General features: G+C 51.5%; 13 protein-coding genes across 13 annotated transcripts; 8 read left to right on the plus strand and 5 right to left on the minus strand.

Annotated features, from left to right (window-relative positions):
• Positions 1-324: 324 nt before the first annotated feature.
• Positions 325-1,524, plus strand: AKAW2_30586S (NAD(P)/FAD-dependent oxidoreductase; the record flags this gene model as incomplete). The annotated part of the gene is made up of 1 exon (XM_041687117.1): positions 325-1,524. The coding sequence occupies one exon, from the start codon at positions 325-327 to the stop codon at positions 1,522-1,524; it is 1,200 nt and encodes a 399-aa protein (XP_041541033.1).
• Positions 1,525-1,813: 289 nt separating this feature from the next.
• On the plus strand, positions 1,814-2,841 carry AKAW2_30587S (uncharacterized protein; the record flags this gene model as incomplete). Its single annotated transcript, XM_041687118.1, has 3 exons — positions 1,814-2,109; positions 2,194-2,319; positions 2,379-2,841. 3 exons carry the CDS (start codon positions 1,814-1,816, stop codon positions 2,839-2,841), a joined length of 885 nt encoding a protein of 294 aa, XP_041541034.1.
• A 408-nt stretch (positions 2,842-3,249) lies between these two features.
• Positions 3,250-4,776, plus strand: AKAW2_30588S (cytochrome P450; the record flags this gene model as incomplete). Its single annotated transcript, XM_041687119.1, has 2 exons — positions 3,250-4,683; positions 4,738-4,776. 2 exons carry the CDS (start codon positions 3,250-3,252, stop codon positions 4,774-4,776), a joined length of 1,473 nt encoding a protein of 490 aa, XP_041541035.1.
• An 895-nt stretch (positions 4,777-5,671) lies between these two features.
• On the plus strand, positions 5,672-7,259 carry AKAW2_30589S (DUF1365 domain-containing protein; the record flags this gene model as incomplete). The annotated part of the gene is made up of 2 exons (XM_041687120.1): positions 5,672-5,950; positions 6,000-7,259. 2 exons carry the CDS (start codon positions 5,672-5,674, stop codon positions 7,257-7,259), a joined length of 1,539 nt encoding a protein of 512 aa, XP_041541036.1.
• An 890-nt stretch (positions 7,260-8,149) lies between these two features.
• AKAW2_30590S (NAD(P)/FAD-dependent oxidoreductase) lies at positions 8,150-9,735 on the plus strand (the record flags this gene model as incomplete). Its single annotated transcript, XM_041687121.1, has 4 exons — positions 8,150-8,160; positions 8,212-8,408; positions 8,453-8,837; positions 8,886-9,735. 4 exons carry the CDS (start codon positions 8,150-8,152, stop codon positions 9,733-9,735), a joined length of 1,443 nt encoding a protein of 480 aa, XP_041541037.1.
• Positions 9,736-10,192: 457 nt separating this feature from the next.
• AKAW2_30591S (uncharacterized protein) lies at positions 10,193-11,220 on the plus strand (the record flags this gene model as incomplete). Its single annotated transcript, XM_041687122.1, has 2 exons — positions 10,193-10,394; positions 10,445-11,220. 2 exons carry the CDS (start codon positions 10,193-10,195, stop codon positions 11,218-11,220), a joined length of 978 nt encoding a protein of 325 aa, XP_041541038.1.
• Positions 11,221-11,553: 333 nt separating this feature from the next.
• AKAW2_30592A (sulfotransferase family protein) lies at positions 11,554-12,499 on the minus strand (the record flags this gene model as incomplete). Its single annotated transcript, XM_041687123.1, has 2 exons — positions 11,554-12,278; positions 12,373-12,499. The coding sequence occupies 2 exons, from the start codon at positions 12,497-12,499 to the stop codon at positions 11,554-11,556; spliced, it is 852 nt and encodes a 283-aa protein (XP_041541039.1).
• Positions 12,500-13,376: 877 nt separating this feature from the next.
• AKAW2_30593S (uncharacterized protein) lies at positions 13,377-14,414 on the plus strand (the record flags this gene model as incomplete). The annotated part of the gene is made up of 2 exons (XM_041687125.1): positions 13,377-13,490; positions 13,560-14,414. 2 exons carry the CDS (start codon positions 13,377-13,379, stop codon positions 14,412-14,414), a joined length of 969 nt encoding a protein of 322 aa, XP_041541040.1.
• Positions 14,415-14,605: 191 nt separating this feature from the next.
• Positions 14,606-14,993, minus strand: AKAW2_30594A (CFEM domain-containing protein; the record flags this gene model as incomplete). Its single annotated transcript, XM_041687126.1, has 3 exons — positions 14,606-14,640; positions 14,705-14,831; positions 14,919-14,993. 3 exons carry the CDS (start codon positions 14,991-14,993, stop codon positions 14,606-14,608), a joined length of 237 nt encoding a protein of 78 aa, XP_041541041.1.
• An 841-nt stretch (positions 14,994-15,834) lies between these two features.
• Positions 15,835-20,406, minus strand: AKAW2_30595A (uncharacterized protein; the record flags this gene model as incomplete). The annotated part of the gene is made up of 4 exons (XM_041687127.1): positions 15,835-18,191; positions 18,243-19,608; positions 19,660-19,718; positions 19,767-20,406. 4 exons carry the CDS (start codon positions 20,404-20,406, stop codon positions 15,835-15,837), a joined length of 4,422 nt encoding a protein of 1,473 aa, XP_041541042.1.
• A 1,451-nt stretch (positions 20,407-21,857) lies between these two features.
• AKAW2_30596A (putative serine peptidase) lies at positions 21,858-23,957 on the minus strand (the record flags this gene model as incomplete). Its single annotated transcript, XM_041687128.1, has 10 exons — positions 21,858-22,074; positions 22,136-22,336; positions 22,397-22,556; positions 22,614-22,719; positions 22,771-22,858; positions 22,905-23,077; positions 23,127-23,249; positions 23,299-23,453; positions 23,506-23,623; positions 23,718-23,957. 10 exons carry the CDS (start codon positions 23,955-23,957, stop codon positions 21,858-21,860), a joined length of 1,581 nt encoding a protein of 526 aa, XP_041541043.1.
• A 635-nt stretch (positions 23,958-24,592) lies between these two features.
• Positions 24,593-27,446, minus strand: sey1 (dynamin-like GTPase SEY1; the record flags this gene model as incomplete). The annotated part of the gene is made up of 4 exons (XM_041687129.1): positions 24,593-24,885; positions 24,942-26,686; positions 26,747-27,184; positions 27,346-27,446. 4 exons carry the CDS (start codon positions 27,444-27,446, stop codon positions 24,593-24,595), a joined length of 2,577 nt encoding a protein of 858 aa, XP_041541044.1.
• A 258-nt stretch (positions 27,447-27,704) lies between these two features.
• Positions 27,705-27,923, plus strand: AKAW2_30598S (uncharacterized protein; the record flags this gene model as incomplete). Its single annotated transcript, XM_041687130.1, has 1 exon — positions 27,705-27,923. One exon carries the CDS (start codon positions 27,705-27,707, stop codon positions 27,921-27,923), a length of 219 nt encoding a protein of 72 aa, XP_041541045.1.
• Positions 27,924-27,995: the final 72 nt, after the last annotated feature.

The raw sequence follows: 27,995 nt of genomic DNA on the forward strand, positions 1-27,995 counted from the left end.
CTGATATTACATGCTTTACATGTCACCTACTTTGCTCCACTAACAATATTTGACCGAAACTATACTATTGAACTAAGTTATGACATCATTCCGTCCACCCGTCAATCTTCCGTCGGATGTGGAGATGTTTGTCTCAACCGACACTATATATAGCTTCCAAGACTTGCTAAATAGTACTAGTATACGAGGTGACTCAACAAGAACCCGCAAAGCACACGCGGCCAGGATCTTGGCTTCCGCCATGCCTCGACTCTTATATACCAACGATGTCCCAACTACTTACCTGCAAGCTACCCACGAAACATCGCAGCTACTATTATCACCATGCAATCCACCCAAGAACCCGCCGACATCGCCGTCATCGGCGCCGGCATTGTCGGCTCGGCCCTAGCATACTACCTCTCCAACAACAACAAAACCAAGAAAATCATCCTCGTTGACCGCTCCCTAACCCCCCTCAACGGCTCAACCGGCCACGCTCCCGGCTTCGTCGGCCAATACAACGACAGCGCCATCCTCACCCGCCTCGCCAGAGACACCGTGCAGGAGTACACCACGATCCCAGGCGGCTTCGACACCATCGGCGGGATCGAGCTGGCTACGAGCCAGACAGGCGCAGAGCGTCTCCAGCGCCGATATGATTCGGCCAGAGCAGCAGGCCTCCCTGCCGAACTTATCTCCCCGGAGGAAGCAGCCCGCATGGCCCCAGCCCTAATCAAGAAGGAGGATGTCACAAGTGCGTTGTACTTCGCCAGTGATGGTGCAGCAAGTGCTACCTGTATCACGAGGTTTTATCAAGATGAAGCGCGCGCTAGAGGCGTCGAGTGCATCGAAGCAGATATTACTGGTATTCATAAAGATGGCAATGGTCGCGTAGATGGCGTGAACACAGGTACAGCTGGATTCATCCCCGCTAAGACTGTCATCCTCGCTACGGGTATCTGGGCCCCTGAGCTTCTACCGAACATTGATACCCCTATCCCCATCGTCCCCGTCGCTCATCCATACATGTACGGACCTTACCACGACCAGAAGAAGGTACCATCCCCATGGATCCGCTGGCCCGACCACCACGTCTACGCGCGCGACCATGGCCCCTTCTACGGCCTCGGCTCATACAACCATGCCCCTGTCGCGCAGGAACCAAAGGATACAGCCATCGGCGAGTGGATCTCTGAGTTTGACAACACTTTGAAAGACGCGCTGGGATTCATCCCACCCGAAACTGGTCTTACCCCCAGAGAAACATTCAATGGGATTTTCTCCATGACGCCGGACAATTTGCCCCTTGTGGGTGAGGTTCCTGGGTTAGAGGGCGTGTATCTGGCTGCTGCGGTGTGGGTTACGCATGCGGCAGGCACTGCGAGGTTTTTGTGTGATGTGTTGGAAGGGAAGGAGGTGGATGGGGAGATCAAGAGGGGGTTGGATCCGGGGAGGTTTGCGGGAAGGGATGGAAAGACACTTAGGAAGGTGGCGTTAGGGGGGTATAATGAGATTTATAGGGTTGGTGGTGCAGAGTTGTAATAATGGAGATAGTGTGTTGAGTGCAGATTACTTGGACCGGAGATATCGATGTTACTAGATGATGACAGATCTACATAAGCACCATAAATATACACCCAACCATTCTCATTCGTGCTCGCAGATAACCTTCATGGATCCTTTCAATTTCGTAGACGAATATCCCGAATACGGGGACTTAAGCGCTTAACTCCGGTGTCTCCGTTCAGCTACCAACATTTAAGGCATGTACCTTCTCCTCGCATTGTAGCTTTGTATCATACATCACTGTCAATCTTAACTTCTATACACAATGCGCACGGAACCATACCAGACATGGCTCATCACCGGAGCCTCCTCAGGCCTAGGAAAGGCCATTGCCGCCGCGGCCCTCACTGCCAATCACAGGGTCATTGGCACGACGCGCGACATCGACAAAGCTGAGACTTCTTATCCGGAGTTCGCTTCCAATGGAGGGATCTGGGTATGTCTCGATCCTGCTCAGCATGATGCATATGAGCGGTTTTCGAGGGTAGCTGAGGAGTATAATGTGGATGTGTTGGTGAATAGTGCGGGGTATGCGTTTATTGGGGCGGTGGAGGACACCAGGTACGCTCTTGTCTTGACACCCTTTCCTGACATATGCAGCGTTTACAAAGATGTGGCCATGGAATTAGCTGATTCATTTCCTAGTGAAGAAGAAGTCCGCGCCCAAATGGAAGTCAACTTTTATGGCCCCCTCCGGGCCGCGAGGGCTTGTTTACCTGTTATGCGTGAGAAGGGGTCGGGTCATATTATTCTTATTAGTAGTGGAGCTGGGTATGTCAACTCAAGTTATTCATGAAACCATGCCTAACTACCCTGATTCAAAAATGAAGATTCATCGCCCGCCCCGCCCGCTCCACCTACGCCGCCAGCAAATTCGCCATCGAAGCGATCTACGAATCGCTCTCCCAAGAAGTTAAACCCTTCGACATCAAAGTTCTAATCGTCGAGCCCGGTGCATTCCGCACCCCATCTCCGGGCCGACAGGTCTTTCCTAGTGGACCTGGACTGGAGAATGGATACAGTGATGTATACAAGGGCACGCCGGTTGAAGAGATGATGGCGTTATCGAAGGATATGGACTCGGCGACGAAGTGGATTAAGGGCGATCCTGAGAAAGCGGCTAGGGCTCTGGTTGTAGCTGTTGATAATGGATATGCTGGATATGGGTTTTTGAGGATGCCCTTGGGGAGGGATTGTGTGAGAGTGTTGGAGGAGAAGATCGCGGCGTTGCAGGCGGATTTGGAAGCTACTAGGGAGGTGGCGATGGGGACTGATGTTGATGTTGATGAGTGATGTGGGGAGTGTGTATAAAGTTCGAAAATATGTAGCTGGTTGAGTTGAAATTGGAGATGGGGTGGGTAGGAATACTTTCAAGGGCTGGTTGATGATGACCTTGGCAGGTTAGATTTATATCTTCGTGTTATAGTCTGATATACACACAGTATTTATAGGTAATGACCGAGTGTTCCATAAGTAGTAGTAGCGTTTCCTGCTGGAATAATACAGCATCGAGTCTCGCACCTCATAACTACTCAACGACCGGTTGCCTGCACTAAGGATGCACCAATGCCTTCCGAGAACCCTAAATCATTAGTCCGCTTTAGCATGCAGCCATGCATCCACCGTCATACTTAAACACCGTCTCCCTCGTATTCATCCCTCTTTTCAATAACTTCCTACCTACTCGCAACTACAATAACGATGCTCCCTGTTCTCCTCATCGCCATCCTCCCCATCATCTACCTCATCCACGAATACTTCTCCGACCCCCTTTCTCGCATCCCCAACGCTCACCCCCTCTCTCCATATACCACCAAATGGATAACCCACCACCGCAACCGCACCACCGAAGTGAAAGCCATCTACACCGCCCATCGCGCCCGCGGGCCCATAATCCGCCTCTCCCCTACCGAACTCAGCATCAATTCGCTTGAAGGCCTGCGGGCAATCTATACGCAGGGCGCGTTCGAAAAACATGCGTTTTATGCTGACACATTTATAAACTTCCATACGCCGAACATGGTTGGTATGCTGGAGAATAAAGCTCACGGGGAACAGAAGAGGTTGCTCAGTGGGATTTATGCCAAGAGCTATCTGCTCAGGTCGGGGGATATTAAGATTCTGGGGCGGGAGATGGTAGTTAGGAGGTTGGGGGAGTTCTTGAAAGGAGTCGTTGCGAAGGGTGCGGTGTTCAATGTGTTGCCTGTTTTTCAGGCTGTGGGAATGGATTTTACCTCTGGGTTTGTGTTTGGAGCGCAGGGTGGGACGAGGTTCTTGGAGGATCTGGCTTCTTGGGGAGTGTGGTTGGGGCAGTATGAGGCTTTTAAAAGCTTAAGCAGGGAGGATAGGTTTATGGGCTTTGTGGAGAGGTGGTGTTTAGGGTTGTGTGAGGGGGTTGGTCTTTTGAAGGAGGATGGAGGCCTGGTGACGCAGCCTGTGGTTTATGATCGGCTTTGGGAGGGATTGGAGGAAAAGAAAAAGGTATCTGGCGAGGATATAAATTTGAAGTTAGCCGTTGCATCGGAGATATTGGATCATTTGGTGGCGGGGCATGAGACGACTGGTATTACCATCACGTATATCATGTGGGAGCTGTCGAAGAGGCCGGATTTGCAGACAAGACTGAGAGAGGAGCTGGCTACATTGTCTGGGTCGTTAAGGCATACTGAGGAGATGGAAAAGAAACTGCCTCCGTTGGCAGACATCGATGCACTTCCGTTGCTGGATGCCATCGTCCGGGAAACTCTCCGACGACACGCACCGGCTCCGGCACCGTTATCCCGGGTGACTCCACCAGAGGGAGCATGGATCCATGGGTATTATATTCCCGGCGGAGTACAGGTCAGTTCCTCTGCATACTCACTGCACCGGATTGAAGAGGTCTTTCCGTCTCCGGAGGAGTGGATTCCCATGCGTTGGATGGATGCAAAAGATGACAAGATCCATGATATGCGGCGCCTGTTCTATCCGTTCGGAACCGGCGGAAGGATGTGTCTGGGGAACAATTTTGCATTTCTGGAGATCAAGCTGGTTATAGCGATGGTATATGCTAACTACTTGCCCGAGGTTGTGGATGATGAAGATATTGAGCAGCACTTGGAGTTCATTGCATTGCCAAAGGGGAGGAAGTTGATGGTGCGGTTTGTTCCCGTCGAGGGTAATACTGTCTAATATCGTCAGGAATGGCAGAGGGAAACCTTGTCCCATCCTCGAAATCCTATATCCTGAGCCAGGTGATTAATAAAAGCTATGGACATACCTTCACTTCATGGCATCCAATCGCATATAGCCGCCTGTGCCGTTCCCAATGTTCACTGACCCAACCAATTCTGCAATGCGAGGTCGGGGTCAATGTCTTCGGAGAAGTACACTCTACCAGCAAGGGCCATGATAGTAGTTAAATCTTCTCTTATTGATAATTGTTATCGGACCGCGATATATCCCATTTTGAGAGGGCTGAAATGGCCTCAGGCCCTCAACCCATTGGACATGTTGTCCCGTGATCCGGCAGAAGGAGAGACTCGCACCTGCCGATGAGAACAACGACTGGAATCCCCTCACTCATCACATACCAACACTCCATTCACCTCAAAGTAGACAGACTTCAGTCATTGAATGGTTCTCAGTCACTTCCTGGTGCCCAGGTGCTCCCTACGTCATGTCTTTCACCAGACAGCAACACGCAGTCATGTCACCCACTTTGTGCAACGGTGATCAACTCCACATGATGAGCTGAGTTCTTGCCAAAGTCTATTCGGCAAGTAACCTTTAGGTCTCTAGCAGACCGTGCACACAGATGATAGTTGTTTTCCGAAGTCTGACACACCTTCGCTGGTCGCATGCAAGTAGCCAAGACACAGTAATCAGCACACAGATAAGGACGGTATCATTTAAATTAGCTTCTTCGAATCAAGAAGATACCACAGGTAGTAAGGTACCCATGCAGGTGAATTTGTGCCGCCTGTCACGGCAGCAACGCCTTGCCTTTGACCATGGCGAGGAGCCAGCATAGCCATTGCGCAGGCGCAGTGCGTATTTATTCGTCAAATGTCACCTAGACTGGCACCCCTTTTTTGAGTCCACTGCACGAATACCAACTCTGCTATTGCCTGTCTCTTCCAACATGACTACACGTTCTTTAGATTCAGATTTGCACAGGATACCTGAGCCGATATTCTACCCCTGTCGGGTTCGACACACCAGGGTACATCCAGTTGTTCATTCATTCTCCTATCCCTATCTTTGGGTTGTGCTGCCTGTTCGGTGGCGGGGCAACAGTATCGAGAAATACAACTTGCCTGTGGTTGGCTCTGGATGGTTTACCGTGGATCCTGGTGATTACTTGGAAAGAGGCAACCATGCTGGACTGCACGGGAAGCTTCGTCAGTATCTGCATAGTCAGGTAAAGCCGTCCGTCATCTGCGCGTGTGTCTCACTAATCGTCAACCCAGCGCCTCCGGGATGAAGATTATCCCTACGTCTTTCTGCTTACTGCTCCCAAAGTGCTAGGCCATGTCTTTAATCCCGTCTCTTTCTGGTATCTATATTCTATCAACAAAACCTTGGCCGCCGTTATCTTAGAGGTGAACAACAACTTTGGTGAGCGGCATATGTACTTGCTCCTATCGACTGGGTCAACTTCCGGGGGCACTAGTGTTGCCGATCCTGCAGATCAGCCTTGCCATACATTGAACCGCTTCTCCAGCACCTGGTCGAAAGACTTTCATGTCTCACCGTTCAATCCCCGAGAGGGCATGGCATATACCCTAACCACCGCTGATCCCTTGCGGTGCGAAAGGCCGATCGACAGTCGGATCGTGCTAGCTGCTTCCAATCGGGTCCGACTCATTGCTTCCATTCGCGCTACGGGGCCGGCGATCCGCCCAGCTGCTCTCTCCGCCTACCAGCGATCCCAGCTGATCTTATCGTGGGGGTGGGTGGGGGCTTTGACGGAGCCACGCATCTATTTCCAGGCTGCGATGCTGCATGTGCAACGGAAATTACGGGTCTGGTCTCTGCCGGTGCCATTGGAGAAAACAATCAGTCGGCGCGCAAATCGACTCGAACGATCGCTCGAGTGTTTTGTTAGGGGATACCTGCGGCATCGAGTGGAGAACACTGACGGATCATTTACCGTGCGGTATTCCGCTGCAGGACTGTTTGCCAACGACGCGGTCGAGATCATGCAATCACCTTCGGCGCGTGCAGTCTCGAGCAAATGCCCGGACAAAGCCGTTGAATTTCGGGTTCTACGGCCGGACTTCTACACCTCCATCGTAGAGAGTCGAGCCTTGACCGCTGAAGAAGTCTTCAAGCTCTTGGCGGGACATGATTTCCTGCGCGTGTCGCGCATGAATGTTCTTCGGGACTTATTCTGTGACGAATCAGGCTCGTTTACAGAACTTGCCAAACTCTCTAGACCCGGTTGTCTCGCTTTCCGAATCATCGCCTGGTTCCGAAAGGGGCGGCCCGCAGCGAGTGCTGGTCTGCGTTCTTTGTCCGCCCTGGACTACTACGTGCTGACCAGCTGTAGTCCTGCTGAACAGAGGCACTACTGGATGCAAGTGATGAAGTTGTTTCTTAGTCGCTACTTTGCCTTTGGGCACGTACCGCTCTTTGAAGTCGAAGTTCTTGTCGCCCTCCTGGCTGTGGGGTGGGGTCTCCTGGCCACCCTTAGTCTGGTTTATTCTCCAGATGATACCACTGTCTGATCAATTCTTTGTCATATGGTGCAGTAGAGCGGTAGTTTATTGGTATTGATTCAACGATACTGCCCAACAAATACTCCTGTAACCACACATGGTCAAATGCAACCTGCTCACTCACTGAAAGTCTGGTACAATGAAAAGCTAGTGTTATTTACATCCCAAATCGGATTTCTCTGTGCGACCATGGATACTTTGATGATGCTATGGGCGGAGGAATCTCGGCGTATATTCGTGACCCTGCAGCTAGCTTTGGGGTAACTTAGTCTCCTATCTCCTTAACGTTATCATCGCCTTCTCCACGATAATTCGTCCAGTCGACACAAAATTGACGCATGCCCATTCCCGCAGTCTATCTTTCTTTGTGGGTTTATAATCTCGACCAGATTACTGGCTTTACCGTGGACCGGATGACCAGCCAACATCAACCCAAACTTTATCAACAAAGTGTGACGCGAACCGGGAGCTTAACATCTCGCTCGGACTGCTCGGCATAGAACCCTAATCTGGTGAAATACCATGAAATGATCGGACTAGCCGCCACATCCTGCTACAACATCAGCTGAACGTAACGGTCACACAAAGACCAGGGGTACGTGCTACGAAAACGTAACTCGGGCGGTGAATTCTGGGAAGTGAATGGTCGAAGTGAATTCTGTCTAGCTTGCAGGAGCATGGCAAGGGAATGTACACGTACGGCTTATCTGCATGTAGAGTGACAAAGCACGTCATGCTGTTACTTGAGTGAAGTAGCATCCGCTGCCAAGCAACAAGATCTTGGTCAATCTTTCTGTAGAGTATCAAGTTAGGACATAAATAGCCAGTAGCCAGCAGGAATCACGCTCACGATCTACAGAGTGTACACTGAATATCGTTAAGATCGCTCATTACACGACATGGAAGACAGGTGCTGTGCTCTATATACCATGGCTGAGTTTTGGCTAACATCATTTAGCAGGAAGATAGCCATCATTGGCAGCGGAGCTGCTGGCATGGCTGCCCTCTGGGCCCTTCACCAGCACTCCCCTCACCAGGTTTACCTCTACGAGGCGGCTCCTCGTCTTGGAGGCCACATCAATACTGTAGAGTTCAAGAAGGGAGAAGATGGCGTCAATGTCGACACTGGATTTATTGTGCTCAACAATTCCACCTATCGTGAGTTTCCTCTCTTCTACTCCAGACCTAGTCTAACGGAACAGCCAACTTCTTGAACTTCCTCAAAACTATTGATGTCCCAACCACGCCCTCGGAGATGTCCTTCAGTGTTTCGCGATTCTCCGATTCGGGGTCATTTGAATGGGCAGGCTCCTCCTTGAGAAATCTTTTCGCTCAAAGCAGGAACCTATTCTCCCTTTCGATGTGGCGGATGGTGTTCGACATGGTGAGGTTCAACCACTTCGCTCCTGACCTTCTCCGTCTCCCAGATGTGGACAATACCATGTCGATAGGCGAGTACCTCGAGAAGGAGGGATACTCAGCATTCTTCCGCGACAACTACCTAATCCCGTTGACGGCATCGACGTGGAGCACGAGTCCGGACAAGTGCAACTTGCAATTCCCCGCCGTGACCCTCATCCGGTTTTTGTATGATTTTGTCTCTATATCACGTTGATGCAGAGCTAATGCTATCAGATACAATCACAATCTCCTTAATACGCTCGGGAACGGTCTCGAGTGGCTTGGCGTGACGAATGGCGCAAAGAGCTATATTGATACCATCATGGCCGACTTTCCCTCAGAACGTGTCTTTCTCAATCAGCCCATAGTCTCCGTCGTGAATGATCCAGACTCGAGCAAGGTCAATATCACTACCGCCAACGGCACAACGGCCTCCTACGACCATGTCATCCTTGCTACGCCTGCACCCCAAGCACTCTCCCTAGTATCCAAAGAAGCAACTCCGCTAGAGAAATCCATCCTCTCAGCATTCGAAACAACCACCAACACTGCAGTCCTCCACTCCGACGAGGCCCTCCTTCCACAGAACCGCCGGGTCTGGTCCACTTGGAACTATCTGAGTAACGGCGCGGCAGACCAGGTATGTGTTACATATAACATGAACCGGGCACAAGGGGTCTCGCATGCGAGATACGGGTCGGTGTTGGTGACGATGAATCCGCTTTTCATGCCGGATGAGCGCACCATCCAGGGAGTGTTTCAGTACGAGCATCCTCTGTTTACTCCGGCGGCGGTACGGGCGCAGACCATGCTACCGAGGATTCAGGGCACACGAGGTATCAGTTACGTGGGAGCGTGGACGATGTATGGGTTTCATGAGGATGCGTTTACGAGTGCGTTTGGGGTGGCCGGGGAGCTTGGGGCCAAAATTCCGTTTCAGGTTGCTGATAGTCGACTAAAGGGGTGTGCAGTGAGGGAGGTTAGTTGGTTGGACTATGTATTTAGAATGGTGTTGCAGGGTGTGCAAGGTTTGATAGTGTGGTTGGTGGGAGGGGAAGTGAAAGGGAAGCAGAAGGCGAGGTAGATCTATTGCACACTCCGATGAACATTCAGATCTTTGAATAGACAAGGTTTTTTTCAGTGCTATTCTGGATGTTGCAATACCTGTCACATTGAATATCCTCCGAGGTGATTATTCACGCAATCTCGGATCATATGATGTACCCCTTGCATAATCCGTCTGACCGAATCTGAGTATGATCTACGATGCCAAGATTATTTTAGACATACTATCTCGTGTCCACATTAGGAATACTGAACATGGGAGTATATCAAAAGGATGGGTGGATGAACCCTAAGTGAAGCAAGCAACCGCATGGATCTCCCGGACTTTCTCCGATGGCTTCCCCACCCGCCAATCCATCATCAACTAAACAACCCCTCACGCTCTTTACCATTTCGCATTTCACTTCTACCTGTAATCTCTACTCTTCACAAACAACACGACTCCCTCTCAATCATACCCTCACTGCCAAACAACCATGGCCGAATCCCTTCCCCAAACCTACGACGACCTCCCCGACAAGCGGCGCTACTGGCCCGCAGCCCCCAACTCCGCCGACGAGGGGCTGGGGATGCTCCGTCTCCTCACCCCAGAAGTGGTCGCCAACGCAGCACGCACCCAGATCCAGACCGGCGAGCGTGTATGCCTCAACTGGGACCTGGAGAAGCTAAACCCACCAGGTGCCCCTCCTTCCACCCCCATCGTCTCTCACCAACTAACCAAAACACAGGTTTCGGCCGCAAACCCTTCGCCCACCAGGTTAAATGGGTCAACGAAGGCCACGCCTTCGACGACGAATACCACTTCAATCCCCAGCAATCCTCCCAATGGGACGGCCTCCGACACCACAACGCCCCGGCCCCAACACCCGAAGACCCTGAGCGCCGCGTCTTCTACGGCGGCACCACCTCCACCGAGATCCTCGACCCCTCGTCCGCACGGATCGGCATAGCCCACTGGGCCAAGAAGGGCATCGCCGGCCGCGGCGTCCTCATAGACTACGCCTCCTACATCCAGCGAACCAAGGGCATCACAGTAAACGCCCTAACCCGCCACACCGTCTCCCTCGACGACGTCCTCACCATCGCGAAGGAATGCAACATTACCTTCCAGCCAGGCGACATTCTCTTCCTGCGCGTTGGTCTACCGACAACGTGGGATAACATGTCCGATGAAGAGAAGGTCGAGTATAGTCAACAGCAAACACCCCAGCATGCAGGTTTAGAGCAGAGCGAGCGTGTGGTGCGGTTCCTCTGGGACCAGCATTTCGCGGCTGTGGCGGGCGATGCGGTCAGCTTTGAGGTGTATCCGCCGGTAGAGAAGGAGTGGGATTTACACCATTTCTTGCTTGCTGGGTGGGGAGTGCCGATTGGAGAGATGTTTGATCTGGAGGGGTTGAAGGAGGTGTGTGAGAGGTTGGGCAGGTGGACGTTTTTTGTTAGTTCGAGTCCGTTGAATTGTAAGACGGGGGTGTCGAGTCCGCCGAATTGTATGGCGATTTTTTAGGTAGATCTTTGGAAGTTAGGTCGGTGATTTTTGGGGCTGTGTGTTGAGTGGAGATGGGGTACTTGTTTGGTCTGTATTCGGTGTATGCTGAGTATTGATTTTAATTGTAGATTGGGACAGAGTATATATTGCCATGGTTCATCTGGGCGACAGAAGCAGCATCCGCTCAGACGTTGATCACACAAACTGCACGTGGAGAGTACGCGCTCCGAGCTTTGGGGTAATTTTAATTCATTCTTATTGCTTTCTCTTCAGCTTGATTGTGTCAATATTCCCATTAGTGAACTACTCAATACAAAGACAGCGTTCAACACCACAGCCTAGTTAAAACTCCTACGCCCCCATAACCCTATAAACCAACGCCGCCACCACCACCGGCCCCAACACCCACAACCCAACCCTGTACCCCAGCCTTACCATCCCCCTCCACATCACAATCTTCACCTTCTCATCCAACCACTTCTTCTCATTCAAATGCGGAAACGGCACCTCAGGCACCGGCTTGCCCAAGAACTCGCACAACGGCTCCCACCCCTCACTCAACCTGAACTCCAACAACCTCTCAGGCGGTGTCAACCGTCTCACCAACGCATAATGCTCCTTATACTTCTCCCGGCTGACACGCTTCGCATCTTCGGGTCCCTTAATCCCCAACCACCCCTCAAACGTCGACTTATGCACCTTCCCCAGCGGGTGCGTGAACCACCGATCAATGGTATATATGATGGTCACAATAGGATCATATGTATTGGCAATCACGCCGTTCATCCAGCTCTGGTACCACGAGTCGATGTCCCTCTCCACCAGGACTACTTTGGCCTCCGGATACGCGTTGAGCAACTCCTCCGAGAAGGCGATGGCCGGGGTATCGGAGGATATGGCGGCGTAGTCGTGGAGCAGTTGATCGAATTCGGCTCGGCCGTAGAGGGGACCTGGTGCGTTGAAGAACTTTCGGTCGATGGCTTCTTGCCACATGGGGATGGTGCCGAATTTGTCGGACATTAGGTGGATGGAGTGCCAGCAGGGGAGGGAGAGGGTTTCGAGGGCGGAGCACATTGCTATTATTCCTTCTCTTAGTATAGGTTTGCTTTTGATAATTATAGGGTGGTGGGATGTTGGTTTTGAGGTATATGGTACAAATAAAGTACTTACAGGCTGTACCGGTGCGGTTGAATCCTAAGCAGAGGACTTGGAGTGGAACGGTGCGCTTCTTGCCTCGTGGTGATTCGCTGTTCACGGGGCGGAAGAGCTCGGGGTGGCGGTCTTGGGGGGTTGCCATGGTGCAAACCGATGTATACTTGTATGATTTGCTGTATTTTGTTGGTTGGTATGTGTAGGAGAATGATTATTGATGTTTGAACTCCGATGGTTATGGTGCTGTTGTAGAGGCATCTTATAGTCCTTTCATTCACTTGTATTAACCTAGCGCTTATTTATCGGCTGTTGGAGGAGTGCATTGATTGGTCTGCTCGTTCATGCATTTAGTCCCATTCACTAGCTCGTTAGCGCTTAGTTGGCTGGGGCAACTTGTATAGTGTTGTGCACAGTGGTAGAGGCAGATTTTTAAATGCAAACATGAGACTATGTTACTTTCAATTCGGTGATAGATAACTAGATTCTGAGAAAGAAGTGAGATATCACAAATAACACACTTAAGCAGGAGTATGATGTTCAAAGTGGATATCCACGAGGCAGCTAACCAACACTATACCGATTCGGGTAATTCAGATGTAGGCTCTCACTGCGACAAATGTAGATAACCAAAGGTAATATGACATCTAAAAGACATGTATTACCAGAAATCACTCAAGCTATAATGTTCAATAACCTCTATACTTCAGTAATAGACTTTCCAAAGGGAAACAAGGGCTAATCACCTGCGATAAGATAAACTCCGACGGAGGTACCAAGTACCGAGGTAGTTTTTCCGAGATCGCCCCAAGATTGAGTCTCCGGCTTACTTTCTTACAAACAAACAACTCTCTCTCCTTGATTCAGTCCCCTTTTAAAACTCATGCAGGATCCCACTCGTTCATTCTCTTCCTGTTCTCATCTTCTTCTCCATATTCAAGTCCGGGGAATCCCCATTCCCACTGTACATTCATCCACATCTACATAATCGCATAATCACATAATAATAATAATAATCAACCATCATGGCCGACCTCTCCACCCTCCGCGAAGTCATCCTCCCCACACTATTCTCCTGGAAATCCCTCGCCATTGTCCTCGCCTTACTCAATCTCAAGAACATTCCTTTCTCGTGGCACGTACGTATCCCATACCCCCTTCCCACCCATATATACCAAATACTAATGAAAGATAATGAAAACTAATAGATCCGCCTCCTAACCCACCTCCTCCTCAACCTCCGCCGCTCCCCGACCTCCCCACCCTTCCCAACCTGTCCCCCATCACCAACCCTCACCAGCAAGAACCAAAAGAACATCCAAACCCATCCAATCTTCCACCCGCACACACTCACCACGCGCACCTCCCTCTGGGAAACCGACTACAACTTCCACAAATCCAACAGCACGTATTTCTCCGATCTGGACATCTCCCGCACAGCCATCGTGACAAGGGTATACACACCGGGTTTGGCGCTCGTGAGCTTGGAATTCGACCACGAGTTGAAGAACGGGAAGGATGAGAATGCCAAGGTCAATGTGGGGAAGAAGGTGTATGTCGCGCTGGGATCGACCTTTACTAGCTTTAAGAGGGAGATTGGGCCGTTGCAGAGGTATCGCGTGTTGAGTCGCGTGGTGGGATGGGATCGGAAGTGGGTTTATGTGTTGTCTGCTTTTGTGGGGATGGGTTCGGGAAATGGGAAGAGTGGAGGGAAGGCGAATGGGAAGGTGTTTGCTACGGCTGTGAGCAAGTATGTGGTTAAGAAGGGGTGGGTTACTGTGCCGCCGGAGAGGGTGTTGAGGGCGAGTGGGATGTTGCCGGAGAGGAGTGTTGGTGATGGGGAGGGTGAGGATGGAGTGGTGGTTGAGGAGGAGGAAGAGGGGACGGTGGAGGGGATTGTAGAGGGGGTGGGAGAGGTGTTGAGTAAGGATGACAATGATGCTACAGGACAAGGGGTATCGGATTGGACGTGGGAAATGATCGAAGAGGAGAGGGTTAGAGGGATGAAGATTGTCGAGGGATATGTGGGGTTGGATGAGAAGTTGTTGGCCGAGTGGGAATAGATTATACCTCCTATCCACATCTGCGTTTACACTGCCTTCATATCTCGGGTTATGTATATATAGATACCACCTAAGACGGATAGATGATATAAGTATAGAGAAGATTCATCGTTAATGATCAGTCACGTCATGCATCTCATAAAGCCCTTTTTCACTCGTCCCCAACCCCCCTCAAAGCACTGTTCACTCAATCAACCGCAGAGCTGATTCTGAAGATCGATACCGGCTACACAAACCATCCATCAGCCATTTCCACCTCAATACTCCAGTTTTCAGAGGGGAATACATACTCTGAACCTCATCCCCACACCCACTATTATTCAAACAATCCACCACACCCTGCTGGAAACCGGTATTGGTGCAATAGCAGTTAAGATCACCGTCGCCACAGATTGTGCTCGACTCCACACAGTTGCCCTAAGATATCATTAGCAACTAACTCCACACCAAATTTCATATCATTCATTTCCATGACAAGGTCCAGGAACATCAACAACAACATACCAGACAATCCGGGATACTCTGCGCCGCGGCGAACGAGAAAAAAGTCGCGATAGGGAAGAGGATGGAGAACTTCATTGTGACAGGAATAAGTAAGTAGTAACTGATGGGATAGAAAGGAGGTGGAAGTGTCGTGCTACCACGAGGAAGTGAGGTGATTTATACTTACCCTCAACCCTCAATCCTTCAGTACTCATGATATAATGGATACTTCTACGTTGCTAGGGATGGTCTCCTTGCGTGTGTGTGTCTGTGGGGTAAATCGCATGAATGATATTCAGTGCAAGGGAGTTGAGGGTATAGAAGATCAGTTGATCGTGTATATGTGTGTGTCTTGATGATCTTTATATCGGTTACTAACTGTGTGGTGATGTATGTTTAGCTCGGATTGTACATCAAGGACTATGTTTGTACGTCCATAGATGTCTTGGAAGGGCGAATGTGAAGGTACCATACAAAGGTCGGTGTGATACATGGTATGTTATGTAGCAAGTGACATCATGGCATGTTTCAAACCTCTCCATGTAGAAGAATATCCTAAAGGAACGATGGGTACGTCGTGACTTCTTCATTCCATGAGTAACTATCGTCTCCGCAAGGGGCTGCCATCCCGGGTGTTCAGACGCCACCTTCACGAGGCAGCCACTGCGGTCAATGTGAGACATGTGTCAGTCCTTGCAGGTTGGGTCAACTTCTTCAGTGTCTCAGTAGGATAGAATCTGTTGGTGTGAGTGTTAGACGCGTAAGCAGTGGAAAAAAGCCGACTATGATGAAATGTAGTTGTAAGTAATGAGGAAATCTATTATGACTGTATCTCTAGTCTAAATATATCAACAAGAAATGCACCTATATAAGCACCCCAAAAGTCACCGCAATATAGAACAAAGAAAGAAATAGAAAAGCCACCTGCAGCCGCTATTCACTGCTTCCGCCACTTCTTCACCCGGAACAAATAATAGAACGCCGCCGCCGCCGCAATCTGCACAACAACATACACCCAAAAGATCCCAAAGTTCCTCCACTTATCACTCGCCACAATGCCTGTCATACTGATATATGCATCCGCCGTGCTCACAGAGCAGTACTCACAACCCGTCGTGGCATTCGGGTTCAGCAGATTCCCCCCAGCAAGCTCCGCATACTGTCCAAGATACTCGCCGCAGGATTGACCCGTTGGGGGGTCAAGAACCGACAGCTCCGACGACGAGCACACCACTTCCCTTCCTGACACTTGTGTAGATACCATGGCCGACGCCCAGTACGTGAACGGGGATGCGCGGTACATGAAGATCCAAAAGCCTGGGAGAGCGGAAGGCGACTGCATGATACCGCAAAAAATCAAGGACATGGCGAAAAGGAGAGTGACGACGGCACTGGCTGTGACGGTGTCGGGCATTGCGGCGATTATCATGTGCGCAAAGGTGCTGGTATAGATGAATAATTCAATGCAGAGGATGAGCACGGTGGCTTGTCGGGCGGAGCTTTGAATGCCTACTACGGGGAAATAGTAGCAGGCGAAGACAATGATGCCGAGAACGATTTGATACGGTATTTCGACGATGATGTTGGCCATTAGGAATGCTTTCCAGCTGTAGGCTTTGCTGGGACGTTCGCGGACTTCGTAGAGGTCCCGTTGAGTGATGAAAAGAGGCATGATCTGCTGTACAAGGGAGGGGAAGATAGAGCACAGCATGAAGATCGAATAGATAACCGTCTGTAATCCTTGGAGAGAGGATTTAGCGTGGTAAAAAGAGAACCCGATGAAAAGGCCGCCAAACACGCCCAGGCCCCATTTCGCCAGCACGTACGAGGGCATGCGCCAGTATTGTTGGAATACTCGGTAGGTAACTTGGTACAACTGGAACCAGAACGGCATGGCAAACTCAGTATGGCTCCATTCAGAGTCCTCTTCGGCAGGTGCGTTTTGCTTCTCGGCGTGGATGCGATCGATCTCCACTTGGACATCTTGACTCTCGCTGCTTTGTTTCCATACATCGAACCAGTTCTCTCCTTTAGCATTGGAACCGTTGTTGACCATCTCGAGCATGTACTCGGCAGGGTTCTCGTCCTCTCCGCAAGGGCGTGGAGCGTCATGGGTCTCAAAGTAATCGAGAAGTGTGCGCGAGTTCTCTCCCACTGGTCCGAAGTAGACAGTCTTACCGCCGCGAGCAAGGAATAACAGCCGATCGAATTGTTGGAACAAAACGGCGCTAGGCTGGTGGATGGTACAGAGAACCGCCTGACCATGGTCGGCTAAGCGGCGCAAAAAGGCACAGATAGCCCAAGAACTCTGAGAATCTAGACCACTTGTAGGCTCGTCCAAGAAGAGGAGAAGCTTTGGCCGTGCAGCCAACTCGACACCGATGGTTAGCAGCTTGCGTTGCTCAACGTTCAAGCCTTCTCCCGGAACTCCGACTACTGCTTCAGCAAAGTCCTCCATCTTCAGCATGGAGATTACTTCTTCGACATAGTCGTACTTTTCCTTGAGGGAGACATTCGGTGGCTGACGAAGCAGAGCACTGAACTGCAGTGATTCCCGGACAGTGGCTGTCTGAAGATGGAGATCTTGTTGCTGAACATACCCGGTCTTTCGCTGGAAGCTAGCATCCAGCCCTTTGCCGTTGACGAACATGTCACCGGTGATCACTCCCATGGTGGTACGGTGAGCCAGAACATCAAGAAGGGTTGTCTTTCCTGCTCCACTGACGCCCATGAGCGCAGTGAGGGTTCCAGGCTTCACCCAGCCTGATACGTGGTCCAAAAGCCGTCTAGTCTCTCCCTTAATATCGACATCATAACACACGTCGCGCCAGGTGAAAATGTCCTGTTGCGGAGCGAGTCCTCCAAGGTTCTCCAATTTTTCCGTACCAGTCGGCTTGATGGTACTCAACTCAACTCCATTCTCAACATCAGCAGACTTTGGGCCCGTAGCACGCGACAAGGCGCGCTTCTGGCTGCGGTGAAAGACCAAGACCTCGGCTGTGCTGGTGGTGGACGAGTTCAGCTCCGTGGCCAGGAAGTAGATCGCCATGAACGCGATCAAAAAGGCAATCAGTATCCCAAAGTTGCGCCACACGTGGCTGTAGTAGTACCTGAAATTGACGGCGATGTAACGATCTCCACTGACGAGCTTCTCGCCGGCAGTTGATCCGGACGTGGAACAAACGAAGGAAGAGCCATTCATGTCAGCGTATGACGGAATAAATGACGAGCAGGGAAATTCGCGACCGTGGAACTCGTTGGCGACAAGTATTTCAAACGCGTAGTAGATCGGATCTAGCAAGTTAGCAAGAGTCAACTAGGAAGCAAAAGAGACATGAGACATACTGATATAATGAATCCATTCGAACCAGGGATGCATTGAAGGAACGGGCAGCACAAATCCAGTATAGACGACCAAAGCCAGGATCAAAACTCCTGCCAGCGACATGGCCTGGGAGATGGTTTTCGTGACCGCCGCCATAGTTCGGAAGACCGCACTCATGACAAACATAACAATGAAGGAGATCAGGAAGTAAATAAAGAACTGGGCCGGTTCGCGTCGAAGATTGACCATAAAGTAAAGGATAACGTTGAACGCGACTGCAAGAGCGAACTTTACCGGTATGTCGCTTACCACACCCGCAATAGCCTCTGTTGCTGGGTGGTAGAAAGCATAGGAAGCTTGCTTTTCCACAATCGGTCGCTGGGCGTAGAGCGTGTTAATCTCAGACATAGCTGCCAGTGCGTTCAAAAGTACGGCGAAGAAGAGCGCCGCCCCTTTGGAAGTGAAAGAAGCAGTGTCATTAGGAGCGTTGTAGTAAACCGAGCCGATGATCAGGGCCATGATGATCTGTCCACAGACCGTTGATACAGTGGTCTGGATATCCATCCATAGCCGTTGATAGGCGCGTTTCGTGTTCAACTTAATCTGCATGGGTACGCTCAGCAGAAATGGTGACTTGGGTCGCGTGTGTTTAGCCTGCACAGCCCGCTTGCGCTCGTGAAACTCTGTATCGGTAACCTTGTTGCCATGCAAAGGATGCTCTTTTTCATACGAAGCAATCTCGGAAAGCGTCTTCTGATACTCGGGTGACTGACGCCAATAGGCTTCAAAGTCGTCAGGGGTGCGAGGAACACGGCTCTCCATGCCTGCACGTGGCCGGCGTTCCTGGGGGTTGGTAACAGAGGTCAGAAAATCGCCTGTGGTTTGTCTCGGGGGACACTCCCAGCCCTGTCGCTCAAAGAAGGCTTTCGCCTCCGAAGTAGGTCCAAAATAAATCTGGCGGCCCTCGTAGAGTACCGACACCTTATCGAAGATGTCATAGATGCTCTGGCTCGCTTGGTAGATGGCAACTGCATGAGCTGAGCCTGCCAGATCAGCCATCAATCGCAGAGCCTCGACGAATTTCAGCGCCGTGGCCGAGTCGAGACCACGGGTCGAGTTATCCCATGCCGCCAAAGGTGCTGCGGCCAAAGTCATTTCGGCAATGCTAACACGCTTGCGCTCTCCTCCTGAGACACCCCTGATAAACTCATTTCCAACCTTAGTGTTGTACGTGTGGCTCAGTCCGAAGACAGCCATGACTACCTTAGTGATATGCTTCGCGTGTTCGTCTCGAGATAGCCCTTTGATACGACGCTGTGGGGTGCGCATAGCGGCGGCGAATTCGAGGGTCTGGCCAACGGTGAGGTGAGGGAAGTGCTTGTCCACCTATAACATAATCAGTGCGGGTAATGCTAGCTCACGACAGTATAGACATACCTCTTGGTTGTAGACCACTTCACCTTTGAACTCCTTGATCATCTGATGTTGAGGGATGCCTGTATCATGTCAGTAGATTCACATGTAAATGATAAGAGTGTCATTACCATTGTAATGTATCACGCTGTCATCATTGACAGTCAAGCCATCAAGTTCACCACAAAGTGACTTGAGAAAAGTACTGCAGCCCGCACCCGGACGACCAAGAACAAGAAGAAGCTCTCCACTCTTCAAAACACCATTGAACTCATTCAAAATCCGCTTGGGCGGAGAGTGACGAGTCCGAAGTGCCTCGCCAATGCGAAAAGGGGCACTGAAGGTCGATGCGACAGTATCCTGAAATTGGACGGCCGCGCCAGTCCCTGAGATAGAAAGGTTCTTGAACACGATGCCTGGTCGAAGATCGAGAGCACCCTGTTGACGAAACTCACCGAGACCATATGCGAGCCACTTTCCGAGATCGAACTTGTCCGTCTGGGGGTCAAGACAGGGGTCATCCTCTCGGATCGTGCCCATAGTATCTGGACGACCAGAGACGGCTGTATGCTGGGTATAGACGCTTGAACGCCGTCTCATGGACTCATGAGTCGCAATCCGAACTAGATTCTGTCTCTCCTCGGGACCAATGAGGGCCACAGAGGGGTGGGATGGGTCTTCTTCATTATGCGTATGCTGTGTGTTAGGTGTGTTTTGGCGTAATAGATGGTCCTCGTCCTGGGACCAGGGGCCGGTCTGATCGGGAGCCATGTCGTAGACGCTAGCCAGCTGTCAAACGGCAGCGATCACGGAGGAATAAAGAGGGATGCGGTGATTTTTCTTAATGTTGTTCAAAAAGGAAAACCGCGCTCACGTCCCAGTCATATATGAACAATTTCGCATTCCCCTGGCCGGTATATCGGTCCCCAGGGGGGCCGATGTGGCTTCCATGGTTCAAGGGTACAGAGCTTGAGTCTACAACAAGCCAAGTCGATCTAGGCTGTGCGTATACTCGGATGCGGATCTTAGTATGGACCGGTAAAGTTGTGGAGCAGGGGTCCAGCCTAGCTGGCCATCGGATCTCGCAAGAATAGATGCTGTTGAGGGTGCCTGAAGCACGCCCACCAATGAACGGGGGGCATTGTGGGATGTGTCAGCGGATCTTTGTCTTCAGAGGACCCGATCAGCCACGTTGATCCACAAGTGGATTGCGGATGAGATACAAATCCAGATGTTCCGGCTTCCGAATTGAGCGGATAGCGGAATCTCTGCCTGCTTAACAGCGCTGACTAAGTATCTCCGCTGACTACTCACTGACTGCCTCAGGCTGGTACGGTCCGGATCGTCGTGACTATCGGATGTTAAACTTCGCAGAGGCCGAGCACTATTTAAAACAGGACTTCAGGAGTTCAGTATCCGGATAATGCTGTCGTCAGATCTGGAGGGATCTGCAACGGCTTAGAGTCATGTGAGTATGGACGGTGGATGCTTGCCTTCCCCTACGTCATACCCATTGCGGTAGAAATGTGTACCAGATCGATTCCCAGGGTTTACTCGGATTCGGCCTGGTACGCTTCTTCTTCAGGCAATGAATCCTCCGGATAAAAGTCTGCTAAGCTATCCGGTCACGGTTCACTTATCCCAGCTACTTTAACAGCTATTGATTATTTATGTTCTTATTATTTCCAGCGTTCTTTTGAAAATTAGGAACTCTATTTCCTATATATATCATCTCCATACTTTGTCCTAGCCTCCATAGATCTCGAATTGAACATCCATGATTATATATAGTTGTCTATAACTATCATCTATAACTATACGGCTGATACCGACTGTCTCAGGCTACTATGGCCTTCACCGTAAATGGCTGGCAGTGACTCCGGTAATATGCATGTCAAGCTGGTCTTTCGAATGAGTGGATGGTTTGGCTATTATCTGGATACTCTAAGACAGAATGACTGAGTAGAGTCTTCAGGTAAAAGCCACATACAAAGAAGGTCTGATGAACTGGGTGTATCTACACACTACTAATATGTCCCGACAACCGATATATAAAGTGAGCAACGTCACATTTCCCACATGCATAATGTTTTCATTGGTAAAAAAGCCAAATACTATTATCTCATCGATTGGCATGACTATCTCTACCATCATCATGTCCCATAACACATTCCTTATGTACACTCCATATATATATTTACCAGCAACCACCGTCTCTACCTTCAAGCATAATACTCCTCCACCCACTCCTTAATCTGCTTCACCTCATTATCTACCACCTTTTTTACCCCCTCGTTCGCATAATAATCTGCCATATACAAATCGGAGCAATGGAATCCGCCCGGAATAACCTGCACGGGTTCATTCGCCGTGCTCGCCAGCGGTCCACCAGGCCGGAAAGTGCTCGACACACCGGAGTCGCGCCAGGGGTCGTATTGCCTTCACAAGTTTATTAGCATTGACTTCATCAATTACATTCTACGGAATCTAGGAGACCTACCCATTCGTCCAGATCAACCGCGTCGTGTTGCGGGTCATGTCCCACCCACCGGTCCAGCTGTTCACCGTGGCAGAGTTCTTACCCTTCGCGCTACCGTACGTGTAGCCGTTCGTTTCGGGGAAGTAGAGCGAGCATTGGCGTTGCCAGTAGGAGGCGCTGACGAGCCGGGGCACAATGGTGGAGGTACCCTCGGGAGCACCGCTGGATTCTCGTTAGTGCGTTCTTCGTGTGTTATCGTGGAAGGAGGTAAGGGGTACGCACTCTTGCCAGTAGAAGAAAGGCTCGTTGCAAAGGAACCATTCCCATTGGCGGTCGACGGGATTGCCGACGGATGTATCGGTGTAGATAGGGCTCGAGGCGTTGTAGCTGTCGAAGCAGGCGACGCTCCATTCGTCGGTCCAGTAGCCGTAGCCTGCGCAGTCTGTCACTGGGTTAGACTTGAAGATAGAAAGGGATGAGACAAGGGGTGGTGGCATACAATCAGGGAGAATGGTTGAATTGAACCAGTTTGCGTAGTTGGCCAGGGCCTTTTCGAGGCCGACACCCTCGGGGCCGGGGGTTACTGCCGCGCCGGCTTCGACACCCTGCTTTCGTTAGTATAATGCTTTGCTATGGGGCTGTTAGAGATGGCCTACCTCGACGGCGTCACAGAACTGGAAGAAGGAAGAGTATCCTGTGGCAAAGTCGTTGTCCTGCCAGAGGTACGGTCCGTTGGGGAGGACACTGTTGCTGTCAGAATGGCTTCTCCTATAGAAATGGAAGTACTCACGCGGCAAAGTCATCGAAATGCTCAACAGCTCCCAAGCCAAACAATTCCTTGAGTGCCTGCTGCTCCTTGGCAGTTCCGTTCTTTCCAACCTTGTCGACATACTCGGCTACCAGAGACACGTCCTTGCTGCAGTTCTGTGCCATACCTTGCTGGATGGGGTAGAAGTATTGCCACTGATCTGGTTAGCTGCGGGTAGAGACAACAAAAGCAGGTTACACCTACAAAGTCATAGATAGCCTCCACAGGAGCACTAGTGGCATGGTAAGCCCAGAACGTTCCAGGCGCGACAGACTCGGTCCAAGCCGTCAAGGCACCGCTGTATGATCCACCGACCATGACCCAGGGCTAGATCGTCAGCACCTATCAAAAACATAGAGCGGTGAAGGTAACATACAGCATTCTGCGCATTGCTGCGGGTGCTGTTATCGAATTGCAGTTTCACCGTCTCGGCGAAGTAGGTCAGGTCCAGAATGGCTTGGTCCAATGTAAGATACTGAAGAGTTTCGGCATTGAGTACCTCATAAGGCGAAGAATCACCCCAGTAGCGGTCTGGTTTAGTATCAATCAGCTATGTTTCTTCCATGGCAGCGGTGACACTCACGCTCAATGATAATGACGGCACCCTGGATCTCCTGCGCATAAACACCAGTGAGAGTCTCATTGGTGAGATACCCCTCATAGCCATCGGCAGAGACCTCTCCAGGAGTAAAGAGGACAACCTAGTCTAATCAGCAATGTTCCTCATGTTCACGGACTCTGCCAACGGCTAGATTCCAATATGGCCGGTCATACGACCAAATGCTAGAGACGCACCGGTGACCCAGGACCACCCCAGTATTCAGTACTCCACCAGTACCGCTGGGAAAACGTTCCCTTGTCTGGATTATGATGGTCCAGCAACTGCTCAAAGTTAGCCTCGCCTGTGGTCGCAGCCGATTTACTCGAAGCTGGCCGAGGGACAGGCTTGGGCACAAGACGAGGGCGAGCAGCCTGAGCCAGAGACGCCCAAGAGAGCGCCAGGGCTGCGGCAGCGACAGCGGAGAAGGAACGCATCGTGAGCTGTCGAAGGGAACTGAGGATCCTACAACCACAGTAGACGAACTGGCACGAGAGAACGGCCAGTGCCGGAGGAAGTGAGCGATTTATGTCTGCGCCGGCGCCATGGCGTGAGCGCAGCAGGAACTCCGCTCCTGCTAGGCGATACTACCTTACTCCAATGCATAGATTAAACCAGGCACGGCATGAGGAGTGCGGCAGAGACAAATCCTGAGCGTGACTGCAGAATTGATTGTTGTGCACCGTCGGAGAGCGTCGGGGCAGCCGGACGGGGTGGAGCCTGCAGATGACATCGTCAGAAGATAAATGGATGAGATGCTGATGGAAGCGAGCACATTGGAGGCTAGACTAGACACTTTAGCCTTTTGTAGTGCCGGCGCCGCGGGGAGTCCGGCTGCAGTGCCATCGGAGGTGCGCCTGCAGGAACGCGTGATAACGAAGGTTGAGAGAGATAGCAGGATTGCGATTGCGAGATAACGCGGAGACGTTAATTAATATCCACAACGGCAATGGCATGATATGGAAATCAAATGGAATGCGGGATGCTATGCTAAACGGTGCATTTGGATGCAGTATCTATAAAAAGAAGAATACAATTGAATACAAGTGATAAATAACCCCATCTATCTTTCTTACAAGTCACCATCCTCATCCTCGGCCGTCGTCTTTCCCTGTTTGTTCAGGCGCGACATCTCCACTTGCTCCCCCCGGCCAGCACCGCCGGCCGTCGACATCGCAATCGCCTGTCGTCCCGTATCCGAAGACTCGAGAAACTCGCGCAGTCGCTTCTTGCCCTCCACGAGCGCCTGGTTCGACGCAGCCTCCGTCATCTTCATGATCGGTCCCCACAGATTGAGCTGGTACGTCACGTACCCTGCAACGAGGCACACAAACAAGAGGAAGAAGTAGGCGGGGTTACGGAGAACTGTGCACAATTAGCCATGGTCAATCACACTCCGAAATTCATAAAGCAAAACTTACCAGCAACGATTTCGTTCCAGCCAAGCGCCAGAAGAATACCATAAAAGTACAGGGGCACCTGCGTCATGCCGCCAATGGCGCTGCGCTTGGCCTCCACATACACTCCATCCGCAGCCTTCTTGAACCGCACTGTCAGCTCCTGTCGTTTAGACTCGCTAAGGATTGTCATCTCCTCTTCCAAGCTCTTTCCCTCCTCTTCGTCGACTCCGCCGATCGGCGGCAGGTCCTCCTCATCGGCCGCAGTCGCAGAGCTGGGCGTGTGCCCAACCCAGCGATCCAGTGGCGGCGGTGCAGACGTCTCCGCCAGTCGGAAACGTGATAGAAGGGGAATCAGGGTTAATGTTGACTCGCGCGCCCGCGTGTAGATGCCCTCAATGTCATCGGTTGGCCGCCAGATTCGGGGCACACCGGCGTCATCGTAACGGAACTTGTCTTCGAAGTTCTCGCGCAACTTCAGTAGCAGATTGCCCTCGACCATTTCTTCGTCAATCTTCGCACGCAAAACACCCCAAGACTTACGGCGCAACCGCCACAGGCCAACATCCACCTCCTCTAGGCTGGCATCGAAGCTACTGGCGCGGTCGGTGAATCTGCGCTCCGCATCCAGCACGGTCTCCACGAACACATTCCATACTCGGTCCCAGAATTTCTTCTCCGTAGGCTTTTCCCCCTCCTCCGGAGCGCCACCCCCGGCCCGTCCGGACCCAAGGGCATTGAACTCGAGACCAACGGACTCGCCCAGGCGGGACTGCACCCAACGCTCGACCCGGCTGGCCAGTCTTCGCATCTCCTCACGACGCAGGCGTGCGCTCACTTCCGCCAGCTCTTTCTCATACAACGCCAGTTGCTGCTGAGAGTCACTCCAGGCGGCACCCTCGACGGCAGTTTCGTGCGCAACCTCCTTGAACTTCTGTACGGCCTTGGTCACTTCCTCGTTCACAATTTCGGCAAAGTCATAACCGGTCCCCTTCTTCTGGCCGGCCTTGACAGCGCCCGACACAGCGTCGCTGAACTCGGTGATACCAGACTTATGGGTCGCATCCAGCTGGCCCTGGAAAAGAGCCTTCAAACGTGTATCAATCTTGCTCTCGAGCTCGGCCCGTTTGCGCTGGTAAACTCCTTTGTGGTAGCGACTGGCTTCCGTTTCGAAGCTCTTGAAGGCTTTGGACCGCGAGGCCCGCATCGCCGCTCCCAAGCCGCCAAGGATCTCCGGTTCCCCGAGGCGAGCCGCCTGCGACTGCTTGTCCTCAAAGGGAACGATCGCATCGTCAAATGCAACCATGACCTCCCGCAAAATTTCGTCACAGCGGAACTGTGCAAGCAGTTCCTGCTGAGTAGGGAGGTCGAGATCTTTGTTGTTCACAATTTGGTCCCAGATTCCCTCCGCATAGTGAGAAAAGCCATCCGCGGGAATGCGACGGTGGTACTCCGGGAGGAAAACGCCTCCATCGGAAAACTCGCCCTTGCGCGCATCCAAACTGGGGTCCTTCTGTCCTTCACGGAAACGGAGGCTCAGCTTCTTTGTCTCCGCAACAAACTGTTCTGGCTGGTAGCTTTTGTGGGGGAGGCCGTAGAATTGGAAGTCAAAGTAATCATGGACTGAAGAATGTTCCAAACCGGCAGGCTTAGAGATCGAATCCCATAGGCGCGACATATCCTCCATCAGTGTCCGCTGCAGGTTCTGGAGAGGCGTGTTGCCGACAAAGTCACGAATGACGAAGAAGAGTAGAGAACGGTGGCTGGTACTATAGGTCAAGGGTCAGCAGAAAGCACAAGCAACACGTAGAACAATGTGCGAAACGTACGCCCTATCTTTCAGGAACAGCTGCATGTTGACTTCAAAAACGGTCTTCAACAAGCCCATGTTGGCACCCTGATACAATCCAACCTGATGCTCCCAGATATTGACAATGAGGACCTCACTCGTCGCAAGCGCAAACAGTGCGCTCTTGCGCTCAAAGTCCTGGTCCTCTCCACGCTCGCGACCATCGGTACCCTCAACATCCATAACCAAGATGTTGTCGGACATTGATCCGTCGCCGCCATTCTTATTCTTGGACATCCAGATACCCTTGGTAGTTTGACGGCGTTCCAACTCGGACATCACGGAGAACTGGGTACCGAACAGATGGTTGAGTAGGGTTGACTTTCCCGTCGACTGGGAGCCGAAGACGGATATGAGGTGATAATTGAAGCCGGCTGGTGTGACATCCTCCAGAGTGAGGTATTTGGACAGATTCGCACTGGAATTGTTGTTGTTAGCTGATGCGCCGCTCCAAAGCCCCTGAACAGGTGATGCGGATGACGGAGAGTCGCATTCTGAATTTACCCCCTGAGACTTAACCCAGACGTCACAGACAACGACCGTCGAATTGGAACTCATAGACATGAGGAAAGGACCTACTTGAACTCCTTGTTTTCGTCGATGACCTGCACCCCGTGTTCATATGCTGTCTTGTCGCTGCTGCCGTTGCCAATGGCGGCAAAGTGGCCATTGGTTGCCATGACGGAAGACGTCAGTTGCACTGCTGCCGCAGAGTAGTCTGAAAGCGCAGGTTTCGTGCTGGTGAATGAGTATGGGATGTGGGATAGTTGTTCTGTTTTCCGGGGGTGGGATGAGACAACGACGGGGAGCGCCGCTGGAACAACGTCAGATGCGGAGAGCGTGGCGAAAGTAAAAGGGTAGAGGCAAGTAGGTGCGGGATGTAAAGGTAAGGGGAGAAGGAGAAGAGTTGAGACGGATGAGGTCAAGAGAGGATCACCATGGGAGACGGGCAATCACAAGACGACAATGGGATCCACACCGAGGTCTGGTGGAAAGCGAGTGTGAGAGAGGAGAGCTGGAAGAAGCCGGGCAGGAAGGAGGGCAGGAGGGCTTCTAGTCCGGGCGGTGGTCACTCTGGCCAGCCTCAGGAGTTGATCCCCCGTTGCGTTGCCAGCCAGTCTGCTGGTCGCCTGAGCCTCCAGGCCGCGATCGTCTGATCCCGCGTTAAACCGTTTTAGGCTAGTGAGAGTCCGTGATCTGGGCAACCGGATCGGGGGAATTACTTTGTA

This window comes from Aspergillus luchuensis, chromosome 3, assembly GCF_016861625.1.
Source record: "Aspergillus luchuensis IFO 4308 DNA, chromosome 3, nearly complete sequence".
Classification (NCBI taxonomy): Eukaryota; Fungi; Ascomycota; class Eurotiomycetes; order Eurotiales; family Aspergillaceae; genus Aspergillus; species Aspergillus luchuensis.